Below are 27,500 nucleotides of genomic sequence, written 5' to 3' on the forward strand. Positions count from 1 at the left end.
CAAACATTCGATTGGATGCATAGTCTGAATAATTCTATATCAGTGGTGGAAAAAGTACTCCATTATTTTACATGATTAAAAGTATAGAAAACTTAATAGAAAATGACTCGAGAAAAAGATAAAGTCACCCAGTAAAATACTACTTGAGTAAAAGTCTAAAAGTATTTGGTTTTAAATATACTTAAGTATCAAAGTAAATGGAATTGCTAAAATGTACTTTAATAAGTATCAAAAGTAAAAGTATAAACCATTTAAAATTCCTTATATTAAGCAAACCAGGCGGGACTATTTATTGTTTAATTGACGGATAGCCAGGGGCACACCGACACTCAGACACAATTTACAAACTAAGCGTTTTGTGTTTAGTGAGTTTGCCAGATCAGAGGCAGTGGTGATGACCAGGGATAATCTCTTGATAAGTGTGTGAATTGGACCATTTTCCGGGGCAAAAGTATTTTTTGGGGTGTCGGGGGAAAATGTGCAGAGTAAAAAGCACATTATTATCTTTAGGAATATAGTAAAAGTAAAAAGTAAAAGTTGGCAAAAAATATAAGTAGTAAACTAAAATACAGATACACAAAAAAACGACTTAGGTTGTAGTTTAACGTATTTTTAGTTAAGTACTTTACACCCCTGTTCTATATGCATCACACTCATACTAAGATGTAAACATGCTTTTAAGGGAAAACATTTCAGTCATGGTAAGGCGTTCATATTTGAAGTTAGGATTTATTAAAGATAAGATAAGACGCACTGCACTTCAGTAGACACATGCCAGGGGGCAATGTACTTACTAAGCCACGCTGCTAAGACCATCATATGTGACTGGCTTTGACTAAATGTGTGGAAAACAATGATGCAGACAGTTTGAGTGGTTTGACTAAATGTGTGGAAAACAATGATGCAGACAGTTTGACTGGCTTTGACTAAATGTGTGGAAAACAATGATGCAGACAGTTTGAGGGGTTTGACTAAATGTGTGGAAAACAATGATGCAGACAGTTTGAGGGGTTTGACTAAATGTATGGAAAACAATGATTTTGAGTGGTTTGAGACAAATACTGTGTGATTATGACACTAACATTCAACTCCCACAGCCATAATGAATGCACTATTATCCTCTATCTGCTTCTCTTCTCTCCCAGGATATCCAGTACACTGACATTGACTATATGGAAGATAAGAAGGACTTCACTTACGATGAAGTCAACTTCAAAGACCTCCCTCAGTTTGCTGATTACCTGCACGAGAAGGGACAGAAATACATTCTTATATTGGTAAGAAACAAACTGTTTTTGAAAGAAATAAAAAAATATATTATTTAACTAGGCAAGTAATTTAAAAACAACTTCTTATTTACAATGACGGCCTAGGAACAGTGGGTTAACTGCCTTGTTCAGGGGCAGAACGACAGAGTTTTCCTTGTCAGTTCAGGGATTAGATCTAGCAACCTTTCGGTTACTGGCCCAACGCTCTAACCTGCCGCCTACAGATGATTTGCTTGACTAGTTTTTGCAAACATTTGTTGGTTCTACAGTTAGCTCCAGTTCCAAATGTGCCTGTTGAATGAAAACATATTCACATTTCAATAGTAGTGGCACTACTGTAACTTTGCTATTACTTATAGGTTTGAAGTCGCCTAATCCGCGTGTTGATTTGGCAATATGTCAGGCATATCCCTCGATTTGGCAATGTGTCAGGCATATCCCTCGATTTGGCAATATGTCAGGCATATCCCTCGATTTGGCAATATGTCAGGCACATCCCTCGATTTGGCAATATGTCAGACATATCCCTCGATTTGGCAATGTGTCAGGCATATCCCTCGATTTGGCAATATGTCAGGCATATCCCTCGATTTGGCAATGTGTCAGGCATATCCCGCGATTTGGCAATATGTCAGGCATATCCCTCGATTTGGCAATGTGTCAGGCATATCCCGCGATTTGGCAATATGTCAGGCATAGCCCTCGATTTGGCAATATGTCAGGCATATCCCTCAATTTGGCAATATGTCAGGCATATCCTCGATTTGGCAATGTGTCAGGCATATCCCTCGATTTGGCAATATGTCAGGCATATCCCTCGATTTGGCAATATGTCAGGCATATCCCTCGATTTGGCAATATGTCAGGCATATCCCTCGATTTGGCAATATGTCAGGCATATCCCTCGATTTGGCAATGTGTCAGGCATATCCCTCGATTTGGCAATATGTCAGGCATATCCCTCGATTTGGCAATATGTCAGGCACATCCCTCGATTTGGCAATATGTCAGACATATCCCTCGATTTGGCAATGTGTCAGGCATATCCCTCGATTTGGCAATATGTCAGGCATATCCCTCGATTTGGCAATGTGTCAGGCATATCCCGCGATTTGGCAATATGTCAGGCATATCCCTCGATTTGGCAATATGTCAGGCATATCCCTCGATTTGGCAATGTGTCAGGCATATCCCGCGATTTGGCAATATGTCAGGCATATCCCGCGATTTGGCAATATGTCAGGCATATCCCTCGATTTGGCAATATGTCAGGCATATCCCTCGATTTGGCAATATGTCAGGCATATCCCTCGATTTGGCAATATGTCAGGCATAGCCCTCGTAGGTCATTACGGTTATGTTGTTGTCTATGTCTACTTTTGAGAAACTTGAGTTATTATTTAATTTATTAGCAAAAGCATTTACCGGCATGACGTCCTTGTTCTCCTTGCATATATGCGTGCGTTAGTGACGCATGGGTGCAATTTATATCTGTGGGCTACTTTGAGGTTTTTCTTTCATTATTTTAGGCTGTCTGGTATTAGTGCATAAACCTAACCTTTAGCGGTTAACTGTATGCGTGGCAAATAGCCGACACAGACAATCGTCAAATAATGATTTTGGAAACGGGCAGGAGAAGTCAATGTCACAGAGGCAAAAAGGATATTGTCAAAGTTTAATTCAGCAAAACCAAAGCTGCGAAAGGAGAGTTGAAAATAATGAGAAGGAGGGGGGCAGAAAAAGTAATGTTAGGAAAAGATTTGGTGACCAGGTAAAGAGGATGATTGATTGCAGTGCCAGTGCTCTGGCTGTGTTAGGTGTGATGATTGTGAGGCGCTATACAAATTCGACACAGGACTTCAAATAGGCCTATCGCACGGCAAGGGAACTGTAGCCTGCTGTTTAGATGGCTTAAATGGAAACTGAAATCTGGACATTGACTAACCAGAATAAATTACTGTTTTTTTTTTTGGCAAACTCCAAAGTCCTTTGATAATTCTAGTCCAGTGCGATTTTAGCAAGAAAACAACAATCGATTGGATAAATTGAATGAAGTGCTGTGCATATCCTATGTATGAAGGGCCTACACAGTGAATACATTTGTTTATATGTTTTGTGCGAATTAATTGAATATCGCCAAATGCATTATTAAAAAAAAAAAATCCTCTGGAATAAGAGACAAACTGGGGTAATAAATACATAACCAATGTTCTCTAGTAATAATAGTCCCGTGAGAATAGGGCTTTAGCCTTATTGTTTTTTTGTGTGTTTTTTTTTTACTGTGCATTAAATTGTTTAACCGACCAATAAAAAAGAGAGTTCCAAACCTCTCTGCCAATAACAGCTTGTTTTCAGTTCTCCCCTCCCCACTATAACCACTCCCAGACAGTCCTAGGGAAATGATTGCTTGAGCAATAGTTTTCTGCCCATTTTAATTTAAATCTAATTGCAGTAAGGTACATAAAAGCTGACCCAGAAATGATAGAGTTGATAGTTAAGTTAAATGCAAAATGAAAATAGTTGGGCGGCAAGGGTAGCCTAGTGGTTAGTGTTGGACTCGTAACCAAAAAGTTGCAAGAGCTAATCTCTGAGCTGACAATGTAAAAATCTGTCGTTCTGCCCCTGAACAAGGCAGTTAACCCACTGTTCCTAGGCCGTTATTGTAAATAAGAATTTGTTCTTAACTGACTTGCCTAGTTAAATAAAGGTAAAATAAAAATAAAATGGTTTATTTGGTCCTGGGATATGAAAGGGAAAGGAAAGGGGAAAATGACTACTCCTGTACCTAGGCCTATTGGAAATCATCTTCCTTCCTGTACCTAGGCTTATTGGAAATCATCTTCCTTCCTGTACCTATGCCTATTGGAAATCATCTTCCTTCCTGTGCCTAGGCCTATTGGAAATCATCTTCCTTCCTGTACCTATGCCTATTGGAAATCATCTTCCTTCCTGTACCTAGGCCTATTGGAAATCATCTTCCTTCCTGTACCTAGGCCTATTGGAAATCATCTTCCTTCCTGTACCTAGGCCTATTGGAAATCATCTTCCTTCCTGTGCCTAGGCCTATTGGAAATCATCTTCCTTCCTGTGCCTAGGCCTATTGGAAATCATCTTCCTTCCTGTACCTAGGCCTATTGGAAACCATCTTCCTTCCTGTGCCTAGGCCTATTGGAAATCATCTTCCTTCCTGTGCCTAGGCCTGAGACACGGTAGTCTACCCTATGACAAAATGCGATGCACGCGACCATTCCAAACGTTTCTTACATATCAAGGCTCATTCCCTCTATAATAGCCTGTTGTGAGTAGGCTTATTTTAAAATGTTTTTTTTGTTGAGTTTAGTGCAGTTGTGCCAAAGAAAATGGCTGTGTTATTGTCTTTCAGGACCCGGCAATAGCCACCAGTAAGAGGATCAACGGGCCGTATGAGGCCTATGACCGAGGAACACAGAAGAACGCTTGGGTCACTGAGGCTGATGGGAAAACACCTATAGTGGGAGAGGTAGGTGGGAAGGGAGGTGGTGGAGGTGGTGGTGATGGTGAAGGTGATGTGCATGTGCATGTGTCTGTGGGTGCTTGAGTGCGTGTGAGAGAGAGAGGCAGGCTAGTGTTGTTTTGAAATGATCAATCCCACTTTGTGTTGGCAATGTGTGTAGAGAGAGACAGAGAGCGTTTACAAATGTCTACGGAGCAGATCATATCTCATGGGTTAACGATGTGTTTTACCCGCACGATTAAACCTGGCCCAGTGCTAATCACTATTTATGGTTTAATATCAGGTCAAACAGGTGCATTGATTCTACATCCGTGTTTAATCTCTAACTGTCCTGCATCACAGACGGTGTGCTCCGTGTATTAGCACAGACTGATCTCACTTACACCAAGTGTGTGTGTGTGTGTGTGTGTGTGTGTGTGTGTGTGTGTGTGTGTGTGTGTGTGTGTGTGTGTGTGTGTGTGTGTGTGTGTGTGCGTGTGTGTGTGTGTTCTGCCTCACTGATTGTGCTTATAAACACAATAGAGGCAGCTGATGAGTAATCGTCTAGATAGTGGGATGCTAGTCATTGTGGAGCATGCAAAGACGTGCAGCTATTTATTATGGCACTAAGGGTTAAGGGCTGGTGTAGGTAAGGTACAGTGCCTTGCGAAAGTATTCGGCCCCCTTGAACTTTGCGACCTTTTGCCACATTTCAGGCTTCAAACATAAAGATGTAAAACTGTATTTTTTTGTGAAGAATCAACAACAAGTGGGACACAATCATGAAGTGGAACGACATTTATTGGATATTTCAAACTTTTTTAACAAATCAAAAACGGAAAAATTGGCCGTGCAAAATTATTCAGCCCCTTTACTTTCAGTGCAGCAAACTCTCTCCAGAAGTTCATTGAGGATCTATGAAATGTGGCAAAAGGTCGCAAAGTTCAAGGGGGCCGAATACTTTCGCAAGCCACTGTATTTATTATAGCACTAAGGGTTAAGGGCTGGTCTAGGTAAGGTATTTATTATAGCACTAAGGGTTAAGGGCTGGTGTAGGTAAGGTATTTATTATAGCACTAAGGGTTAAGGGCTGGTGTAGGTAAGGTAAGGTATTTATTATGGCACTAAGGGTTAAGGGCTGGTGTAGGTAAGGTATTTATTATGGTATTAAGGGTTAAGAGCTGGTGTAGGTAAGGTATTTATTATGGTATTAACCTCTTGACGCACGGATACCTTTAGCGGGATCATTTTCATCAACAACCACTGAATTGTAGAGCGCCACATTCCAAAAAAATTACAAAAAATGTTTATATTCATGAAATCACAAGTGCAATATAGCAGAACAAAGCTTAGGTTGTTGTTAATCCACCTGTCATGTCAGATTTTGAACATATGCTTTACAGTGAAAGCAATTCAAGCGTTTGTGTGAGTTTATCGATCACAAGGCAAAACATTATGAACACCTAGCATCAAAGTAGCTTGGTCACGAAAATTAGAAAAGCAATAAAATGAATTCTGATGTTTTCGCTCACGAGACTCCCAGTTACACAATAAATGTTCCTTTTGTTCCATAAAGATTATTTTTATATCCAAAATACCTCCATTTGTTTGGCGCGTTATGTTCAGAAATCCACAGGCTCGAGCGGTCACGACATCGAAGACGAAAATTCCAAATAGTATCCGTAATGTCCACAGAAACAGGCCAAACCTTTTTTATAATCACTTTTTTATAAAAACTGATTCAAGAATATGTTTGGGAAGACAGAGGTAGGTGGAGAATAGAATATCATGATGTTATGGGAGAAATTGAGAGAGAGAACAGACAGAATGGGGGAGAACGTAATGTAGCGAGTGGTGTAACTCCATCTTTCTGCCTCGAAACATGCAGAAAGATGGAGGGACTGAGAAATATGGTGGAGCGAGAAAGATGGAAACTCCTGTAGATGATGGATTACAACTTCTGGACATCAGGACTGCGATTTCTCACCACGGACTGGCAGAATCATTTTTTTAACGAGTCTGAAAAGGCCGATGCCAACGATATACTGCTTTCTCAGGAACAGGCCCAGATCCCCATGATTTGCGTGAAGAGGAGGCGGAGAAAAAGGGTTCGGAGGGCAGGCTGCCTTCTGAGAATTTGTAGGCGATCAAATAAACCCCCAATGCCTTCTATTCTGCTAGCAAATGTGCAATATCTGTACAATAACATAGATGAGCTATGTGGAAGATTAAACTACCATTCAAAACTGTAATATCTTATGCTTCACGGAGACGTGGCTGAATGACGACACTATCAACATACAGCTGGCTGGTTATACGCTACACCGGCAGGATAGAACAGCGGTGTCTGTTAAGACAAGGGGTGGCGGATTGTGTATTTTTGTAAATAACAGCTGGTGCACGATATCTATGGAAGTCTCAAGCTTTTGCTTGCCTGAGAAAGAGTATCTCATGACTAACTGTAGACCACACTATCTACCTAGAGAGTTTTCATCTGTATTTCTTGTAGATGTTTACATTGCACCACGCTAGCGACGCTATCGTCCCACCTGGCCAACATCCAGTGAGATTGCAGAGCACCAAATTCAAATACAGAAATACTAATTATAAAAATTCAGAAAAGATACGACTATTAAACATAGGTTTAAAGATTAACTTCTTGTGAATCCAACCATGGTGTCAGATTTTTAAAATGCTTTACGGCGAAAGCATACCTTACAAATTTTTGAGAATATAGCCCAGCAGACAAATCATTACAATCAATCAATCAATCAATCAAATTTATTTTATATAGCCCTTCGTACATCAGCTGATATCTCAAAGTGCTGTACAGAAACCCAGCCTAAAACCCCAAACAGCAAGCAATGCAGGTGAAGAAGCACGGTGGCTAGGAAAAACTCCCTAGAAAGGCCAAAACCTAGGAAGAAACCTAGAGAGGAACCAGGCTATGTGGGGTGGCCAGTCCTCTTCTGGCTGTGCCGGGTGGAGATTATAACAAAACATGGTCAAGATGTTCAAATGTTCATAAATGACCAGCATGGTCGAATAATAATAAGGCAGAATAGTTGAAACTGGAGCAGCAGCACAGTCAGGTGGACTGGGGACAGCAAGGAGTCATCATGTCAGGTATTCCTGGGGCATGGTCCTAGGGCTCAGGTCCTCCGAGAGAGAGAAAGAAAGAGAGAATTAGAGAGAGCATATGTGGGATGGCCAGTCCTCTTCTGGCTGTGCCGGGTGGAGATTATAACAGAACATGGCCAAGATGTTCAAATGTTCATAAATGATCAGCATGGTCGAATAATAATAAGGCAGAACAGTTGAAACTGGAGCAGCAGCACAGCCAGGTGGACTGGGGACAGCAAGGAGTCATCATGTCAGGTAGTCCTGGGGCATGGTCCTAGGGCTCAGGTCCTCCGAGAGAGAGAAAGAGAGAAGGAGAGAATTAGAGAACGCACACTTAGATTCACACAGGACACCGAATAGGACAGGAGAAGTACTCCAGATATAACAAACTGACCCTAGCCCCCCGACACATAAACTACTGCAGCATAAATACTGGAGGCTGAGACAGGAGGGGTCAGGAGACACTGTGGCCCACTCCGAGGACACCCCCGGACAGGGCCAAACAGGAAGGATATAACCCCACCCACTTTGCCAAAGCACAGCCCCCACACCACTAGAGGGATATCTTCAACCACCAACTTACCATCCTGAGACAAGGCTGAGTATAGCCCACAAAGACCTCCGCCACGGCACAACTTAAGGGGGGGGGGGGGGGGGGGCGCCAACCCAGACAGGATGACCACATCAGTGACTCAACCCACTCAGGTGACGCACCTCCTCCAGGGACGGCATGAGAGAGCCCCAGTAAAGCCAGTGACTCAGCCCCTGTAATAGGGTTAGAGGCAGAGAATCCCAGTGGAAAGAGGGGAACCGGCCAGGCAGAGACAGCAAGGGTGGTTCGTTGCTCCAGAGCCTTTCCGTTCACCCTCCCACTCCTGGGCCAGACTACACTCAATCATATGACCCACTGAAGAGATGAGTCTTCAGTAGAGACTTAAAGGTTGAGACCGAGTTTGCGTCTCTGACATGGGTAGGCAGACCGTTCCATAAAAATGGAGCTCTATAGGAGAAAGCCCTGCCTCCAGCTGTTTGCTTAAAAATTCTAGGGACAATTAGGAGGCCTGCGTCTTGTGACCGTAGCGTACGTGTAGGTATGTACGGCAGGACCAAATCAGAGAGATAGATAGGAGCAAGCCCATGTAATGCTTTGTAGGTTAGCAGTAAAACCTTGAAATCAGCCCTTGCTTTGACAGGAAGCCAGTGTAGAGAGGCTAGCACTGGAGTAATATGATCAAATTTTTTGGTTCTAGTCAGGATTCTAGCAGCCGTATTTAGCACTAACTGAAGTTTATTTAGTGCTTTATCCGGGTAGCCGGAAAGTAGAGCATTGCAGTAGTCTAACCTGGAAGTGACAAAAGCATGGATTAATTTTTCTGCATCATTTTTGGACAGAAAGTTCCTGATTTTTGCAATGTTACGTAGATGGAAAAAAGCTGTCCTTGAAATGGTCTTGATATGTTCTTCAAAAGAGAGATCAGGGTCCAGAGTAACGCCGAGGTCCTTCACAGTTTTATTTGAGACGACTGTACAACCATTAAGATTAATTGTCAGATTCAACAGAAGATCTCTTTGTTTCTTGGGACCTAGAACAAGCATCTCTGTTTTGTCCGAGTTTAAAAGTAGAAAGTTTGCAGCCATCCACTTCCTTATGTCTGAAACACATTCTTCTAGCAAGGGCAATTTTGGGGCTTCACCATGTTTAATTGAAATGTACAGCTGTGTGTCATCTGCATAGCAGTGAAAGTTAACATTATGTTTTCGAATAACATCCCCAAGAGGTAAAATATATAGTGAAAACAATAGTGGTCCTAAAACGGAACCTTGAGGAACACCGAAATTTACAGTTGATTTGTCAGAGGACAGACCATTCACAGAGACAAACTGATATCTTTCCGACAGATAAGATCTAAACCAGGCCAGAACTTGTCCGTGTAGACCAATTTGGGTTTCCAATCTCTCCAAAAGAATGTGGTGATCGATGGTATCAAAAGCAGCACTAAGGTCTAGGAGCACGAGGACAGATGCAGAGCCTCGGTCCGATGCCATTAAAATGTCATTTACCACCTTCACAAGTGCCGTCTCAGTGCTATGATGGGGTCTAAAACCAGACTGAAGCATTTCGTATACATTGTTTGTCTTCAGGAAGGCAGTGAGTTGTTGCGCAACAGCCTTTTCTAAAATTTTTGAGAGGAATGGAAGATTCGATATAGGCCGATAGTTTTTTATATTTTCTGGGTCAAGGTTTGGCTTTTTCAAGAGAGGCTTTATTACTGCCACTTTTAGTGAGTTTGGTACACATCCGGTGGATAGAGAGCCGTTTATTATGTTCAACATAGTAGGGCCAAGCACAGGAAGCAGCTCTTTCAGGAGTTTAGTTGGAATAGGGTCCAGTATGCAGCTTGAAGGTTTAGAGGCCATGATTATTTTCATCATTGTGTCAAGAGATATAGTACTAAAACACTTGAGTGTCTCTCTTGATCCTAGGTCCTGGCAGAGTTGTGCAGACTCAGGACAACTGAGCTTTGAAGGAATACGCAGATTTAAGGAAGAGTCCGTAATTTGCTTTCTAATAATCATAATCTTTTCCTCAAAGAAGTTCATGAATTTATCACTGCTAAAGTGAAAGTCATCCTCTCTTGGGGAATGCTGCTTTTTAGTTAGCTTTGCGACAGTATCAAAAAGGAATTTCGGATTGTTCTTATTTTCCTCAATTAAGTTAGAAAAATAGGATGATCGAGCAGCAGTAAGGGCTCTTCGGTACTGCACAGTACTGTCTTTCCAAGCTAGTCGGAAGACTTCCAGTTTGGTGTGGCGCCATTTCCGTTCCAATTTTCTGGAAGCTTGCTTCAGAGCTCGGGTATTTTCTGTGTACCAGGGAGCTAGTTTCTTATGAGAAATGTTTTTAGTTTTTAGGGGTGCAACTGCATCTAGGGTATTGCGCAAGGTTAAGTTGAGTTCCTCAGTTAGGTGGTTAACTGATTTTTGTCCTCTGGCGTCCTTGGGTAGGCAGAAGGAGTCTGGAAGGACATCAAGGAATCTTTGTGTTGTCTGTGAATTTATAGCACGACTTTTGATGATCCTTGGTTGGGGTCTGAGCAGATTATTTGTTGCAATTGCAAACGTAATAAAATGGTGGTCCGATAGTCCAGGATTATGAGGAAAAATATTAAGATCCACAACATTTATTCCATGGGACAAAACTAGGTCCAGCGTATGACTGTGACAGTGAGTGGGTCCAGAGACATGTTGGACAAAACCCACTGAGTCGATGATGGCTCCGAAAGCCTTTTGGAGTGGGTCTGTGGACTTTTCCATGTGAATATTAAAGTCACCAAAGATTAGAATATTATCCGCTATGACTACAAGGTCCGATAGGAATTCAGGGAACTCAGTGAGGAACGCTGTATATGGCCCAGGAGGCCTGTAAACAGTAGCTATAAAAAGTGATTGAGTAGGCTGCATAGATTTCATGACTAGAAGCTCAAAAGACGAAAACGTCATTTTTTTTTTTGTAAATTGAAATTTGCTATCGTAAATGTTAGCAACACCTCCGCCTTTGCGGGATGCACGGGGGATATGGTCACTAGTGTAGCCAGGAGGTGAGGCCTCATTTAACACAGTAAATTCATCAGGCTTAAGCCATGTTTCAGTCAGGCCAATCACATCAAGATTATGATCAGTGATTAGTTCATTGACTATAATTGCCTTTGAAGTAAGGGATCTAACATTAAGTAGCCCTATTTTGAGATGTGAGGTATCATGATCTCTTTCAATAATGACAGGAATGGAGGTGGTCTTTATCCTAGTGAGATTGCTAAGGCGAACACCGCCATGTTTAGTTTTGCCCAACCTAGGTCGAGGCACAGACACGGTCTCAATGGTGATAGCTGAGCTGACTACACTGACTGTGCTAGTGGCAGACTCCACTATGCTGGCAGGCTGGCTAACAGCCTGCTGCCTGGCCTGCACCCTATTTCATTGTGGAGCTAGAGGAGTTAGAGCCCTGTCTATGTTGGTAGATAAAATGAGAGCACCCCTCCAGCTAGGATGGAGTCCGTCACTCCTCAGCAGGTCAGGCTTGGTCCTGTTTGTGGGCGAGTCCCAGAAAGAGGGCCAATTATCTACAAATTCTATCTTTTGGGAGGGGCAGAAAACAGTTTTCAACCAGCGATTGAGTTGTGAGACTCTGCTGTAGAGCTCATCACTCCCCCTAACTGGGAGGGGGCCAGAGACAATTACTCGATGCCGACACATCTTTCTAGCTGATTTACACGCAGAAGCTATGTTGCGCTTGGTGATCTCTGACTGTTTCATCCTAACATCGTTGGTGCCGACGTGGATAACAATATCTCTATACTCTCTACACTCGCCAGTTTTAGCTTTAGCCAGCACCATCTTCAGATTAGCCTTAACGTCGGTAGCCCTGCCCCCCGGTAAACAGTGTATGATCGCTGGATGATTCTCAAGTCTAATACTGCGGGTAATGGAGTCGCCAATGACTAGAGTTTTCAATTTGTCAGAGCTAATGGTGGGAAGCTTCGGCGTCTCAGACCCCGTAACGGGAGGAGTAGAGACCAGAGAAGACTCGGCCTCTGACTCCGACCCGCTGCTTAATGGGGAAAACCGGTTGAAAGTTTCTGTCGGCTGAATGAGCGACACCGGTTGAGCGTTCCTACAGCATTTCCTTCCAGAAACCGTGAGAAAGTTGTCCGGCTGCGGGGACTGTGCCAGGGGATTTATACTACTATCTGTACTTACTGGTGGCACAGACGCTGTTTCATCCTTTCCTACACTGAAATTACCCTTGCCTAGCGATTGCGTCTGAAGCTGGGCTTGTAGCACAGCTATCCTCGCCGTAAGGCGAGTACAGCGACTACAATTAGAAGGCATCATGTTAATGTTACTACTTAGCTTCGGCTGTTGGAGGTCCTGACGAATCGTGTCCAGATAAAGCGTCCGGAGTGAAAAAGTTGAGTAGGAAAAAACAAAAATATAAACGGTAATTAAAAAGTAAAAACCGTAAATTTGTCAGGTAGCAAAACAGGTTACAAACAGTAACCAGCCAAGTAGAAGAGTTACACCAGTCGGAAATATAGATAAAATTAATCCCTTTGATGATCTTCATACGTTTGCACTCAGAAGACATTCATTCATTCAATAAATGTTCCTTTTGTTCAATAAAGTATCTCCTCCGTTTTGTTTGTGTGTTTTCTTCAGTAACCCAAAGGCTCAAACGCAGTCGAAACAGGCAGACAAAATGTCAAAATTGTATCCGTAAAGTTCATAGAAACATGTCAAACGATGTTAATATTCAAACCTCAGGTTGTTTTTATTCTAAATGATCTATAATATTTCACCCGTACAATAACGTTGTCAATATAAAAAGTAAACAAGAAAGGCACTCTCTCTGTCTCGCGCATGAAAAAGCTCTGTGACACGGCAGGGTCCACTCATTCAGACTCCTCTTACTCCCTCATTTTTCAGAATACAAGCCTAAAACAATTATTTCTAAAGACTGTTGACATCTAGTGGAAGGCATAAGTCCTAAGTCAATGGATACTGTAATGGCATTGAATAGAAAACTACAACAGCAAAAACAATTCCTACTTCCTGAATGGATTTTTCTCAGGTTTTTGCCTGACAAATCAGTTCTGTTATACTCACATTATTTTAACAGTTTTGGAAACTTTAGAGTATTTTCTATCCAAATATACACATTTGTGCATATCCTATCTTCTGGGCCCGAGTAGAAGGCAGTTTAATTTGGGCATACTTTTCATCCAAAATTCCAAATGCTGCCCCCTACCCTAGAGAAGTTATTAAACAAGTCAATATTCACAAGGACGCAGGGCCAGACAGATTACCAGGACGTGCACTGCGAAGATACGCCGACCAACTGGCATGTGTCTTCACTGACATTTTCAACCTCTCGCTTTCCGAGTCTGTAAAACCAGGATGTTTTAAGCAGACCTCCATAGTGCCTGTGCCCAAGAACACTAAGGTAACCTGCCTAAATGACCACGTCTGTAGCCATGAAATGCTTTGAAAGGCTGGTCATAGCTCACATCAGCACCATCAATACCATTATCCCAGAAACCCTAGACCCACTCCAATTTGCATACAGCCCCAACAGATCCACAGATGATGCAATCTCTATTGCACTCCACACTGCCCTTTTCCACATGGACAAAAGTGAGAATGCTGTTCATTGACTACAGCTCAGCGTTCAACACCATAGTGCCCTCAAAGCTCATCAATAAGCTAAGGACCCTGGGACTAAACACCTCTCTCTGTAACTGGATCCTGGACTTCCTGACGGGCCGCCCTCAGGTGGTAAGGGTCGGTAACAACACATCTGCCACGCTGATCCTCAACACAGGGGCCCCCAGGGATGGATGCTCAGTCCCCTCCTGTACTCCCTGTTCTCTCATAACTGCACGGCCAGACATGACTCCAACATAAGTTTTCCGATGACAGAACAGTGGTAGGCCTGATCACCGACAATGACTAGACAGCCTATATGGAGGAGGTCAGAGACCTGGCAGTGTGGTGCCAGGACAACAACCTCTCCCTCAACGTGATCAAGTCAAAGGATATGATTGAGGACTACAGGAAAAAGAGAACCGAGCATGCCCCCATTCTCTTCGACTGGGCTGCATTGGAGCAGGTTGAGAGCTTCAAGTTCCTTGGTGTCTACATCACCAAGAGACTAAGATGGTCCAAGCACACCAAGAAAGTCATGAAGAGGGCACGACAAAACCTATTCCCCATCAGGAGACTGAAAATATTTGGCATGGGTCCTCAGATCCTCAAAAGGTTCTATAGCTGCACCATCGAGAGATCCTCCCTTGTTGCATCACTGCCTGGTATGGCAACTGCTCAGCCTTCGACCGCAAGGCACTACAGAGGGTAGTGTGCACTGGGGCCAAGCTTCCTGCTATGAAGGACCTCTATACCAGGCGGTGTCAGAGGAAGTCAAGCGGTACCGGAGCGCCAAGTCTAGGTCCAAGAGGCTTCTAAACAGCTTCTACCCCTAATCCATAAGACTCCTGAACACCTAATCAAATGGCTACCCAAACTATTTGCATTGCTCTCTGTTTGTTATCATCTATGCATAGTCACTTCAATAACTCTATCTACATGTACTGTATTTATTACCTCAACTAACCGGTGACCCCACACATTGACTCTGTACCGGTACACCCTTGTATGTAGTCTCGCTATTGTTATTTTACTGCTGCTCTTTAATTACTTTTATTTCTTATTCTTATCTGTATTTTTTTTAACTGCATTTTTGGTTAGGGCCTCGTTAGTAAGCATTTCACTGTAAGGTGAAACACCTGTTGTATTCAGAGCATATGACCATTTCATTTCATTTGATTTCATTTGATTAGAATAACCCTGACCTTGGAGGCATCATATATCTGCCCAAAAGTTGTTCCTATATATCTGCTCCCTTGAGAGTTAAATCGGCATAATTAGGACACGTGTGTGTGTGTGTGTGTGTTTATGTGAACGTGTGTGAAAATCATTAATGTCCTCTTTCTGCTCGTGGTTGTGAAGTTATTAGGGAGGGATAAAAGCTAGCTAATGTTTAACTGTGGGGAGTGAAGAAATCTTGAGATTTAATCTTTACAACCCTGTCATACAAGGTCAGCGAAGACCTCAACCTAATGTACACATGTATGCATTGCTACAGACACACACATGCAACACCCTCCCCCTCTTTCTCTGAGGATTAATCATTGCTCTCTGTGCTGCATGTCATTAGCAAAGGCTTCAAACTCACAGTCACGTCTGGATATTTATATTGTAGAATCGATTTCTCCCCCCCTCTCTCTCATATGTCCTTCTCTCCCCTCTAAATGTTTCCCTCTCATTTCTACCATCGTTATGCCCTCCTATCCTCTCTCTTTCTCTGTGTCCTTTGCTCCACTTCTCTCCCTCTCTCTACGTCTACATCTACTTAGTGTTTATCTCTTCTCTTCTCTCTCTATACTGTAGGTCTGTCCAGATGACTTAGTGTTTCTCTCTCTATACCGTAGGTCTGTCCAGATGACTTAGTGTTTCTCTCTTCTCTCTCTATACTGTAGGTCTGTCCAGATGACTTAGTGTTTCTCTCTTCTCTCTCTATACTGTAGGTCTGTCCAGATGACTTAGTGTTTCTCTCTTCTCTTCTCTCTCTATACCGTAGGTCTGTCCAGATGACTTTGTTTTCTCTCTTCTCTCCTCTCTCTATACTGTAGGTCTGTCCAGATGACTTAGTGTTTCTCTCTTCTCCTCTCTCCATACAGTAGGTCTGTCCAGATTACTTAGTTTTTCTCTCTTCTCTCTCTATACCGTAGGTCTGTCCAGATGACTTAGTTTTTCTCTGTTCTCTCTCTATACTGTAGGTCTGTCCAGATGAGTTGGTGTTTCTTGACAATAACCCTTCTCTCTTCTCTTCCCTCTCTCTCTAGGTCTGGCCAGGTGTGGCAGTGTTTCCAGACTACACTAACCCCAGCTGTAAAGAGTGGTGGACTGATGAGTACGTCAGATTATTCAAAGAAATCAAACATGACGCTCTGTGGATTGTAAGTCTATTCTACTAATGCTTGGTTGTACTATATTTATGTTCAAGTCTGACATCCACATCCACACATCCCAACTCTGTCTTCTTCCTGACAGGATATGAATGAAGTGTCTAACTTCATGAAAGGCTCCATCAAGGGATGTGATGACAACAATCTCAACTACCCTCCCTTCACTCCTAGTAAGGCTGTTAGTAACACTCAACTCCCCTCCCTTCACTCCAAGTAAGGCTGTTTAGTAACCCTCAACTACCCTCAACTACCCTCCCTTCACTCCTAGTAAGGCTGTTTAGTAGCCCTCAACTACCCTCAACTCCCCTCCCTTCACTCCAAGTAAGGCTGTTTGGTAACCCTCAACTACCCTCAACTACCCTCCCTTCACTCCTAGGAAAACTGTTTAGTAACCCTCAACTACCCTCAACTATCCTCCCTTCACTCCTAGTAAGGCTGTTTAGTAACCCTCAACTACCCTCCCTTTACTCCTAGTAAGGTTGTTTAGTAACCCTCAACTACCCTCAACTACCCTCCCTTCACTCCTAGTAAAGCTGTTTAGTAACCCTCAACTACCCTCAACTACCCTCCCTTCACTCCTAGTAAGGTTGTTTAGTAACCCTCAACTACCCTCAACTACCCTCCCTTCACTCCGAGTAAAGCTGTTTAGTAACCCTCAACTACCCTCAACTACCCTCCCTTCACTCCTAGTAAGGTTGTTTAGTAACCCTCAACTACCCTCCCTTCACTCCTAGTAAGGCAGTTCAGTAACCCTCAACTACCCTCCCTTCACTCCTAGTAAGGCTGTTTAGTAACCCTCAACTACCCTCCCTTCACTCCCAGTAAGGCTGTTTAGTAACACTCAACTACCCTCAACTACCCTCCCTTCACTCCTAGTAAGGCTGTTTATTAAGCCAAATCAGTACACTGGTATCTCTGATGAAAGGAGCCACATTCTATTTTTTTTTTAATTAACAGGAAACACAAACTTTTTTGAATATCAAAAACTGCAGACATAAAAAAATATATATATCCTCCACACATCCTCCACACTTCTCTCTCATTCTGTCCTCCTCCTCAGGTATCCTGGATGGGGTGTTGTACAGTAAGACTCTGTGTATGGACTCGAAACAGACCTGGGGAAACCACTATGATGTCCACAGTCTCTATGGATACGCCATGGTTCTAGCCACCAGAGAGTGAGTAGGGATCTTACTATGTGTGTAGAACTTGTACTGAAGCTCTGCCATAGAATGGACTATTTAGTCTGTATACTTGAATTCCACCAGCATATCCTTATCACTGTAAAATGATGTAGGTCTAGAGTTAGAGGCCTTGCAATGTGCTGAGTGAGGCTGAACTGTCCTGATGTTTCAGAGGTGAGTTGTGATGATTTGTCTAAATAAATAGAGCATCATTGAAAATAGAGCCTGGGGCGCTGTCATTGGGCCGGCTAGTCAAATGAGGATTGTTGTGTCTCGGAGGTAAATCGCTATGCACGCATAACCACCCGCACGCACACACAGAGATATGTCTCAGTGGGGAATCCTGACACAGCTCTTTGAGTTACATTGTCTTCTGAGAGGGCTCCTCCATCGCTGACTCATCCTGTTAGCATACCGCCCGCTAGCTCCACTCCTCTGTCACTTCATCCTGTTAGCATACCGCTCGCTAGCTCCACTCCTCTGTCACTTCATCCTGTTAGCATACCGCTCGCTAGCTCCACTCCTCTGTCGCTTCATCCTGTTAGCATACCGCTCGCTAGCTCCACTCCTCTGTCACTTCATCCTGTTAGCATACCGCTCGCTAGCTCCACTCCTCTGTCACTTCATCCTGTTAGCATACCGCTCGCTAGCTCCACTCCTCTGTCGCTTCATGCTGTTAGCATACCGCTCGCTAGCTCCACTCCTCTGTCACTTCATCCTGTTAGCATACCGCTCGCTAGCTCCACTCCTCTGTCACTTCATCCTGTTAGCATACCGCTCGCTAGCTCCACTCCTCTGTCACTTCATCCTGTTAGCATACCGCTCGCTAGCTCCACTCCTCTGTCGCTTCATCCTGTTAGCATACCGCTCGCTAGCTCCACTCCTCTGTCACTTCATCCTGTTAGCATACCGCTCGCTAGCTCCACTCCTCTGCCACTTCATCCTGTTAGCATACCGCTCGCTAGCTCCACTCCTCTGTCACTTCATCCTGTTAGCATACCGCTCGCTAGCTCCACTCCTGTGTCGCTTCATCCTGTTAGCATAGCGCTCGCTAGCTCCACTCCTCTGTCACTTCATCCTGTTAGCATACCGCTCGCTAGCTCCACTCCTCTGTCACTTCATCCTGTTAGCATACCGCTCGCTAGCTCCACTCCTCTTTTGTCCTGACTTTTTTTCTTCTGTCTATTTCTCTCTTGGCTAATTAAAAAGCCTTATTGTCAGGATACACACTTTGTAAACATCATCAGAACATAATATTGTCATGAAAATCAATAGCCGTTCGATTTAGCTAGCTAATTAGAGCAGTAAAGCAGTTATGATGATACTCTCTATCTCTCTCATTCTCTCTACACACCCCTCCCTCTCCCCCTACTCTCCCTGTAGTGCTCTAGAGCGTGTGTTTGAGGGGAACAGGAGCCTGATACTGACCCGCTCGTCCTTCCCTGGTGTGGGGAAGTACTCCGGCCACTGGCTGGGTGACAATGCTGCTAACTGGAACGACATCAAATGGGCCATACCTGGCATGCTGGAGTTTGGCCTGTTCGGAATCCCCTACGTGAGTACCTCAACGTGATACCGTCATCTATTGATTTAACAGGTTGGGCTATTTATCTGACTGGAAGCTGGTTCTTTACTCCCACAGCTGAGACAGAGGCAGGTAAGTGAGAAAAACTTACTGATGAGATATTAGAATGGTTAGAAGCCGTTTGGCTTTGGCCTCAGACTAGTAACATTGCAAACGTCAGTGAGAAACCAACACGCACACGCTCACAGACACACACACACCTCCAGGTGTGACAGGGAGTCTTAGAGATGCCAACCACAGTCCTGAAGAGACTCTGTCCAAGAGGTTTTCCAATTCTTGTTTGGCACACACACCCATTCAAACTCACTCTCTCTTTCAATTATACACACACACACACACACACACACACACACACACACACACACACACATCCCTGGCATAGGGAGACTTGGATTTGGATCGATGTCCTCCCATTGAGCATGCTGTTAAAGTGCCCTGCTATCAAACAATAGCAACACCCAAACACACTGCTCTCAAAGGATGGGCCATTGATTGGGTATTTTCTTTTATGCTTACCATATGCAATTACCAAAACAGAGACTGCATACATGTATTCTGCCAATTTAGCCTTATTGAATTGTTTTAACAAATGGAAACCAATATCAGACAAGACAAACAATTCCATTCCAGCCCCTGCTGTATAGTTTCAAATGCTAGTTTCAAATGCTACATCTGTGTGCCTTCCAGAGTTTTTTTTTGTTTTTTTTTGTGAGTGTATCAGTGTTTGTAACGTTCTGTCTTGTCCTCTGTTGTGCGTTTTCAGATCGGTGCTGATATTTGCGGTTTCTTTGACGACGTGTCAGAAGAGTTGTGTCGTCGTTGGATGCAGGTTGGAGCATTTTATCCCTTCAGCAGGAACCACAACGCCCAGCATTACAAGGTACCTGGTCCCTTGTTTCTTTATGACACCATGTACAGTATGGAGTCAAAAAGTTTCAAATGTATGGATCCAAGTATGGATATGTCAAAGTAAAAAACAGAGAAGGATTTCTGATGAAGGTTCATGTTGTCAACCTTTCGGGCCTAAGGGCCTTTTTCAAAACAAGTCACAGTTTCAATGCTCAGTCTCCCTTTACATTGTGATTGGAGACGGCTCAAGACTTAGATAGGGTAACAATGCAGGGTCAGTCCAGGGCAGCGAAGGGGACATTGCCCTGCATAGGGTGCCGTCTTTCGGGACGGGACGTTTAAATGGGTGTCCTGACTGTGGTCAACAAAGATCCCATGTCACCTATCATAAGTGTAGGGGCGTTAACCCTGGTGTCCTGGCTAATTTCCCATCTGGCTATTATACCTTCACTATAACCTAATCACCTCCAGCTTCCAATTGGCTCATTCCTCCCATTCCTCATCCCCCCTGTAACTCTTCCCCAGTTCGTTGCTGTAAAAGAGGACATGTGACCGACCGCCTCGATTCGGTCTTATGTAGCAACATTTGATGTTGTGTTTTTTACATTGGATCAGAGTAGAGACGCAGAGCTAGAAAATGGTATATCCTACACTATGCTTGAGGAACAATGGGAAAGTAATTCTGCTTTGAAACTTTTGTGAAAATGGTCCTTGAATCTCTTACTACACCTACTGGAGAGCTCTTCTTAGTCTACACCCATTCAGCATCGTTCACACCCTCTTAACCCATCTCTTTAAGGATTCAAATGTGAGGTCATGTAGCAAACACACACTATATCAAATACAATCTACGTTTATTTGTCACATGCACAGGATACAGAAGGTGTAAATGGTACAGTGAAGTGGTAACTTGCATATATTACAAATATTTTATAATTTTTCAATGATGCTTACCCGACGCCAGTGGAGGCTCCTCAGAGGAAGAAAGGAAGGACTATCATCCTCAGATAATTTCATAAAAAAATGTGAATTGTAAAACATTCAAAAAGCTGTAACTTTTAGATAAAACTAAACTAACTTTTAGATAAAACTAAACTAAATATAATTACGTCACCAAATAACTGATTAAAACACACTATTTTGCAAAGGATGTCTACAGTAGCCTCAGCAGCACTCTGTAGGGTAGCACCATGGTGTAACTTCTGTCCTCCTCTGGGTACATTGACTTCAATACAAAACCTAGGAGGCTCATGGTTCTCACCCCCTTCCATAGACTTACAGAGTAATTATGAGAACTTCCAGAGGACGTCCTCTGCCTATGTCCGCCTGCTTGTGTAACAATTAACTGGCTGTACACTAACGATACTGCATGACTGTAGTGGGTTTACTAACATGTTATTATTATTTGTAATTATTATTATTTTTTTTTAAAATTTCAGATCAACAATTTACATTGTTACATCATACGAAACAGAACGTAGGTATTAACGAGAAAATACCAAAACATACAAAACATATAAAGTAATACAACAATGTACAATTCTAGTGCAATTGTAATCACTTTGAAAAAATCTTATTATAATGGTTCAGGAAAATGTTATTCTTGTTGTTATTCACTATTTTAATAAAATAGTTAAATTCAATCAAAAATATGTGTAATTTTGTTATAGAATTTTTGCAATTTTTGTTTGTCTATAAAGTTATTGGCCACAAGAAAGAAACAGTCACAATCATTCCAATGGTCTTGTTATCATTGCAATAGTAACATATTATATCCTTCATGTCAAAAACATGGGCAGTGATCATAATGGTAAATAAGTATTTTGCAAGGTTTTCCCATAATTCTGACACAAATTTACATTCAAAGAACAAGTGAGACAGATTCTCACCTTGAAGAATGTGTCTTATATATTTATTACAACAAGATTTCTCAAGTAATCCCACGCCTTCCAATCTGTGTTCTGGATAAACTTTGTGATCATTACCAAAGCTAAAATGAGTTTTCATTAGTGTAGTTAGACCACTGGGAATGGCTTTGATCACAGAAATAAACTCTCTGCAAGGTATTGGGAACTCTTTCAATGTTATAAATTGTTCATATCTGAGAATATTACCCTTGATTATGTTAGGTCATAGCCAAGTCCAAAAAACACAGAGCCAGGGAGGAGTCACAAAAAGCAGAAATATAGATCAAATGAATCACTAACCTTTGATGATCTTCATCAGATTACACTCATAGGACATCATGTTACACAATACATGTATGCTTTTTTCGATAATGTGCATATTTATATCCAAAAAACTCAGTTTACATTGGCACCTTACGTGCAGAAATGTTTTGATTCAAAAACATCCGGTGATTTTGCAGAAATACTCATAATAAACATTGATAAAAGATACAACTGTTATTCACAGAATTAAAGATAGACTTCCCTTAATTAATGGACTTTATGGAACAAATCAGTCATTTTTTGTCAAACTGGGATTCCTGGGAGTGCTGGATAATCTGAAAATGGCGCTCAGAACCCAAAAACAGCCAGAGGAATAGCTGCCATTTTGGAATCAACAAAGTTAGAAATTACACAATAAATATTCACTTACCTTTGATGATCTTCATCAGAAGGCACTCCCAGGAATCCCAGTTCGACAATAAATGACTGATTTGTTCCATAAAGTCCATCATGTATGTCCAAATAGCCACTTGTTGTTAGCGTGTTCAGCCCAGTAACCCATCTTCATGAGGCGCGAGAATTTTGTCCAGACAAAAACTCAAACAGTTCCGTTACAGGTCGTAGAAACAAGCCAAACAATGTATTGAATCAATCTTTAGGATGTTTTTAACATAAAACATCAATAATGTTCCAACCGGAGAATTCCTTTGTCTTCAGAAAAGCACTGGAACGAGAGGTAACTCTGTCGGGAGCGTGCGTCATGAGACCAAGGCTCTCTGCCAGACCACCAAAGCGGTCTCATAAGCCCCTCCTTTATAGTAGAATCCTCATTCAAGTTTCTAAAGACGATTGACATCTAGTGGAAGCCATAGGAAGTGCAACTTTATCCATATCTCAATGTGTATTCGGTAGGCCAAGCTTTGAAAAACTACAAACCTCAGATTTCCCACCTCCTGTTTGGATTTCTTCTCAGTTTTCTGCCTGCCATATGAGTTATGTTATACTCACAGACATCATTCAAACAGTTTTAGAAACTTCAGAGTGTTTTCTATCCAACACTAATACTAATATGCATATATTAGCATCTGGGACTGAGTCGGAGGTAGTTTGCTCTGAACACGCTTTTCATCCAAAAGTGAAAATGCTGGCCCCTATCCCAAAGCAGTTAAAAGATGAACTTCTTGTTAATACAGACGCTTTGTCAGATTTCAAAAAAGGCTTTACGGCGAAAGCATACCATCTTATTAGGACATCGCCCTGCTTAAAAAAGCATACAAATATTTTCCAACCAAGCAAAGTCAGAAATAGCAATAAAATAAATCACTTACCTTTGAAGATCTTCCTCTGTTGGCAATCCAAAGGGTCCCAGCTACACAATAAATTGTTGTTTTGTTCGATAAAGTCCCTCTTTATATCCCAAAAACTCTGTTTTGTTGGCACGTTTTGTTCAGCAATCCACTGGCTCAAAGGCGGTCAAAACATGCAGATGAATGCATCCTAAACGTACCGGTAAAGTTCCCTCGAAATATGTCAAACGATGTTTATAACTAATCCTCAGGGTGTCAATTATCTAAATAATCGATAATATTTCAACCGACAATAGAGTATTCAATAGAAAGGAAAAAGAATGAAGAGCGCACACACAGTCACACGCGCAAACCAGTACTGCTTGATTCCATAACCAGTTGCGATGAGCAATCCTGGATCCGGGATCCTATTTATAGCCTCAAGCTCATTACCATAACGCAACGTTAACTATTCATGAAAATCGCAAATGAAATGAAATAAATATGCTAGCTCTCAAGCTTCGCCTTTTGTTAACAACACTGTCATCTCAGATTTTCAAAATATGCTTTTCAACCATAGCAAAACAAGCATTTGTGTAAGAGTATTGATACCTAGCGTAGCATTTAGCGTAGCATTTAGCGTAGCATTTAGCGTAGCATTTAGCGTGCAACATTTTCACAAAAACAGGAAAAGCATTCAAATAAAATCATTTACCTTTGAAGAACTTCAGATGTTTTCAATGAGGAGACTCAGTTAGATAGCAAATGTTCAGTTTTTCAAAAAATATTATTTGTGTAGGACAAATCGGTCCGTTTTGTTCATCACGTTTGGCTACGAAAAAAACCTGTATCCAGGAGTGTAATTATCCCCGCAAGCTCATTAGCATAACGCAACGTTAACTATTGATGAAAATCGCAAATGAAATGAAATAAATATATTAGCTCTCAAGCTTAGCCTTTTGTTAACAACACTGTCATCTCAGATTTTCAAAATATGCTTTTGAACCATAGCTAAACAAGCATTTGTGTAAGGGTATTGATAGCTAGCATACCATTAGCCTGGCATTCAGCATGCAACATTTTCACAAAAACAAGAAAAGCATTCAAATAAAATCATTTACCTTTGAATAACTTCAGATCTTTTCAATGAGGAGACTCTCAGTTAGATAGCAAATGTTCAGTTTTTCCAAAAATATTATTTGTGTAGGAGAAATCGGTCCGTTTTGTTCTTCACGTTTGGCTGAGAAAAAAACCCGAAAATTCAGTCATAACAACGCCAACTTTTTTCCAAATTAACTCCATAATATCGACAGAAACATGGCAAACGTTGTTTAATCAATCCTCAAGGTGTTTTTCACATATCTATTCGATGATAAGTCACTCCTGGCAGTTTGGTTTCTCTCCACCTGGAGATTGCGCAATAGTTTCGACAGAGGACACCCAGCGGACACCTGGTAAATGTAGTCTCTTATGGTCAATTTTCCAATGATATGCCTACAAATACGTCACAATGCTGCAAACACCTTGGGGAAACGACAGAAAGTGTAGGCTCTCTCCTTGCGCATTCACAGCCATATAAGGAGACATTGGTACACAGCGTCTCAAAAATCTGGCTCCCTTCCTGTATGACATTTCATCTTGGTTTCGCCTGTAGCATTAGTTATGTGGCACTCACAGACAATATCTTTGCAGTTTTGGAAACGTCAGAGTGTTTTGTTTCCAAAGCTGTCAATTATATGCATAGTCGAGCATCTTTTCGTGACAAAATATCTTGTTTAAAACGGGAACGTTTTTCATCCAAAAATGAAATACTGCCCCCAGAGTTTCATGAGGATAAACCACATAGCAAAAGGTCTAATTATTCAGAAAACAAGCCTGAAACCATGTCTAAAGACTGTTGACATCTAGTGGAAGCCATAGTAACTGCAATCTGGGCCCTAACCCTTTATATAGTCAATAGGCTTTCAATGAAAAAACACTCACATAAAAAAAATCCTATTTCCTAGATGTATTTTCCTTGTGTTTTCACCTGCCATATCAGTTCTGTTATACTCATGTACATTATTTTAACAGCTTTAGAAACTTCAGAGTGGTTTCTATCCAAAACGACTAATTATATGCATATCCAAGCTTTTTGGCCTGAGTAACAGGTAGTTTACTTTGGACAAACTTCAAAATACTGCCCCCTAGCCCTAGTAAATTGGGTAAAAATGGTCTTATTTGGAGCATGTGAGGTATATCCATACACATTACAAATGATGAAAATAGCATTTTCAAGTCTCCCTGGCAGTCTGATCCTGCGGTATCAGATCTTCTTTAATGTGGAGTTTCTTCTCATCCAGAAACGTGTTCCCCTCGGCCATTTTCCAGATGATGTCCCTGTAATGGCACATAGTTAAGCGCAAAATGATATTGCGAGGGGGTCCATCAGATCTCCGTTTCCCAAGTCGATGTACCACGTCGATCACGTCTCTTAGCTTGTATTTGATGCACGGAGACACCTTTCCCAGGATATTAATGACTGCTTCCCTTATATCCTCTCCATCTACCTCTTTTACACCTTGGATTTTCAGATTCCACCTGTGAGAGTACCTTTGAAGTCCAGCTACGTTTTCACACCGCTCATTTTTTTGGGGATTGCAGTTTCTTCAAATCATTCTCTAGGAACGTTATCTTTTCCTTGTTCTCGCTCACAATTCGTGCGTAGCTAACTGACAGTTTCTGACAAATGATTGATCTTCTTTGATGTTTCTTCAGTAACCCACTCTAGGATGGACACTTTGGAGAGCGTGTCGTCTTGTTTAGTAGACAGGGACTGGATTGCAGAGAAAAGTTCAGACATGGAAATGTCCTCTTTTACTTTTTTCCCCGGTGGATTTTTACTTGGGGTCTGAGGTAAAGAGGTTGCAAGGATTTCCTCCTGGTCAGTTGTGTTCTTTCTCTTGCTTGAGTTCACGGCTTCTTGTGTGTCCATACTGCTCAGGTTCTCGTTGTGACTAGCTAGCATGCTGCTCTGGTTCTTGTTGTGACTAGCTAGCATGCTGTTCTGGTTCTCGTTGTGACTAGCTAGCATGCTGCTCTGCTTCTCGTTGTGACTAGCTAGCATGCTGCTCTGGTTCTCGTTGTGACTAGCTAGCATGCTGCTCTGGTTCTCGTTGTGACTAGCTAGCATGCTGCTCTGGTTCTCGTTGTGACTAGCTAGCATGCTGCTCTGGTTCTCGTTGTGACTAGCTAGCATGCTGCTCTGGTTCTCGTTGTGACTAGCTAGCATGCTGCTCTGGTTCTCGTTGTGACTAGCTAGCATGCTGCTCTGGTTCTCGTTGTGACTAGCTAGCATGCTGCTCTGGTTTTCGTTGTGACTAGCTAGCATGCTGCTCTGGTTCTCGTTGTGACTAGCTAGCATGCTGCTCAGGTTCTCGTTGTGACTTGCTAGCATGCTGCTCTGGTTCTCGTTGTGACTAGCTAGCATGCTGCTCTGGTTCTCGTTGTGGTTAGCTAGCATGCTGCTCTGGTTCTCATTGTGACTAGCTAGCATGCTGCTCTGGTTCTCGTTGTGGTTAGCTAGCATGCTGCTCTGGTTCTCGTTGTGACTAGCCTGCATGCTGCTCTGGTTCACGTTGTGACTAGCTAGCATGCTGCTCTGGTTCTTGTTGTGACTTGCTAGCATGCTGCTCTGGTTCTCGTTGTGACTAGCATGTCTGCCGTCTTCTGTGAGACTTGGATATTCCGTCTACTATTGTCTTTCTGTTGTGTTCTTCCCATTCAACTTGACAAAAACTGACTCTAAACTTATCATATGTCCCTATAACAAGTTATAGTTAGTTTCTTTCAACATTGATAGCCAATATTAGACTGTTAAAGCATTGATTGGTTAAGGGCTTAAAGCATTGATTGGTTAAGGGCTTAAAGCATTGATTGGTTAAGGGCTTAAAGCATTGATTGGTTAAGGGCTTGTAAGTAAGCATTTCACTGTAGCACCT

The 27,500-nt window shown here is 42.2% G+C and overlaps 1 protein-coding gene across 3 annotated transcripts in view; it reads left to right on the forward strand.

The window, feature by feature from the left end:
• si (sucrase-isomaltase (alpha-glucosidase)) overlaps nt 1-27,500 on the forward strand; it is a 112,701-nt gene that overhangs the window by 33,413 nt on the left and 51,788 nt on the right. For all 3 annotated transcript variants that reach the window (XM_036961527.1, XM_036961525.1, XM_036961526.1), the window contains exons 11-17: nt 1,146-1,277; nt 4,651-4,767; nt 16,323-16,436; nt 16,531-16,615; nt 17,506-17,623; nt 19,013-19,184; nt 19,978-20,094. In XM_036961527.1, coding sequence (XP_036817422.1) covers nt 1,146-1,277; nt 4,651-4,767; nt 16,323-16,436; nt 16,531-16,615; nt 17,506-17,623; nt 19,013-19,184; nt 19,978-20,094 — 855 coding nt within the window. The remainder of the gene's footprint in view (nt 1-1,145; nt 1,278-4,650; nt 4,768-16,322; nt 16,437-16,530; nt 16,616-17,505; nt 17,624-19,012; nt 19,185-19,977; nt 20,095-27,500) is intronic.

Source organism: Oncorhynchus mykiss, chromosome 24 (genome assembly GCF_013265735.2).
Source record: "Oncorhynchus mykiss isolate Arlee chromosome 24, USDA_OmykA_1.1, whole genome shotgun sequence".
NCBI classification, from domain to species: domain Eukaryota; kingdom Metazoa; phylum Chordata; class Actinopteri; order Salmoniformes; family Salmonidae; genus Oncorhynchus; species Oncorhynchus mykiss.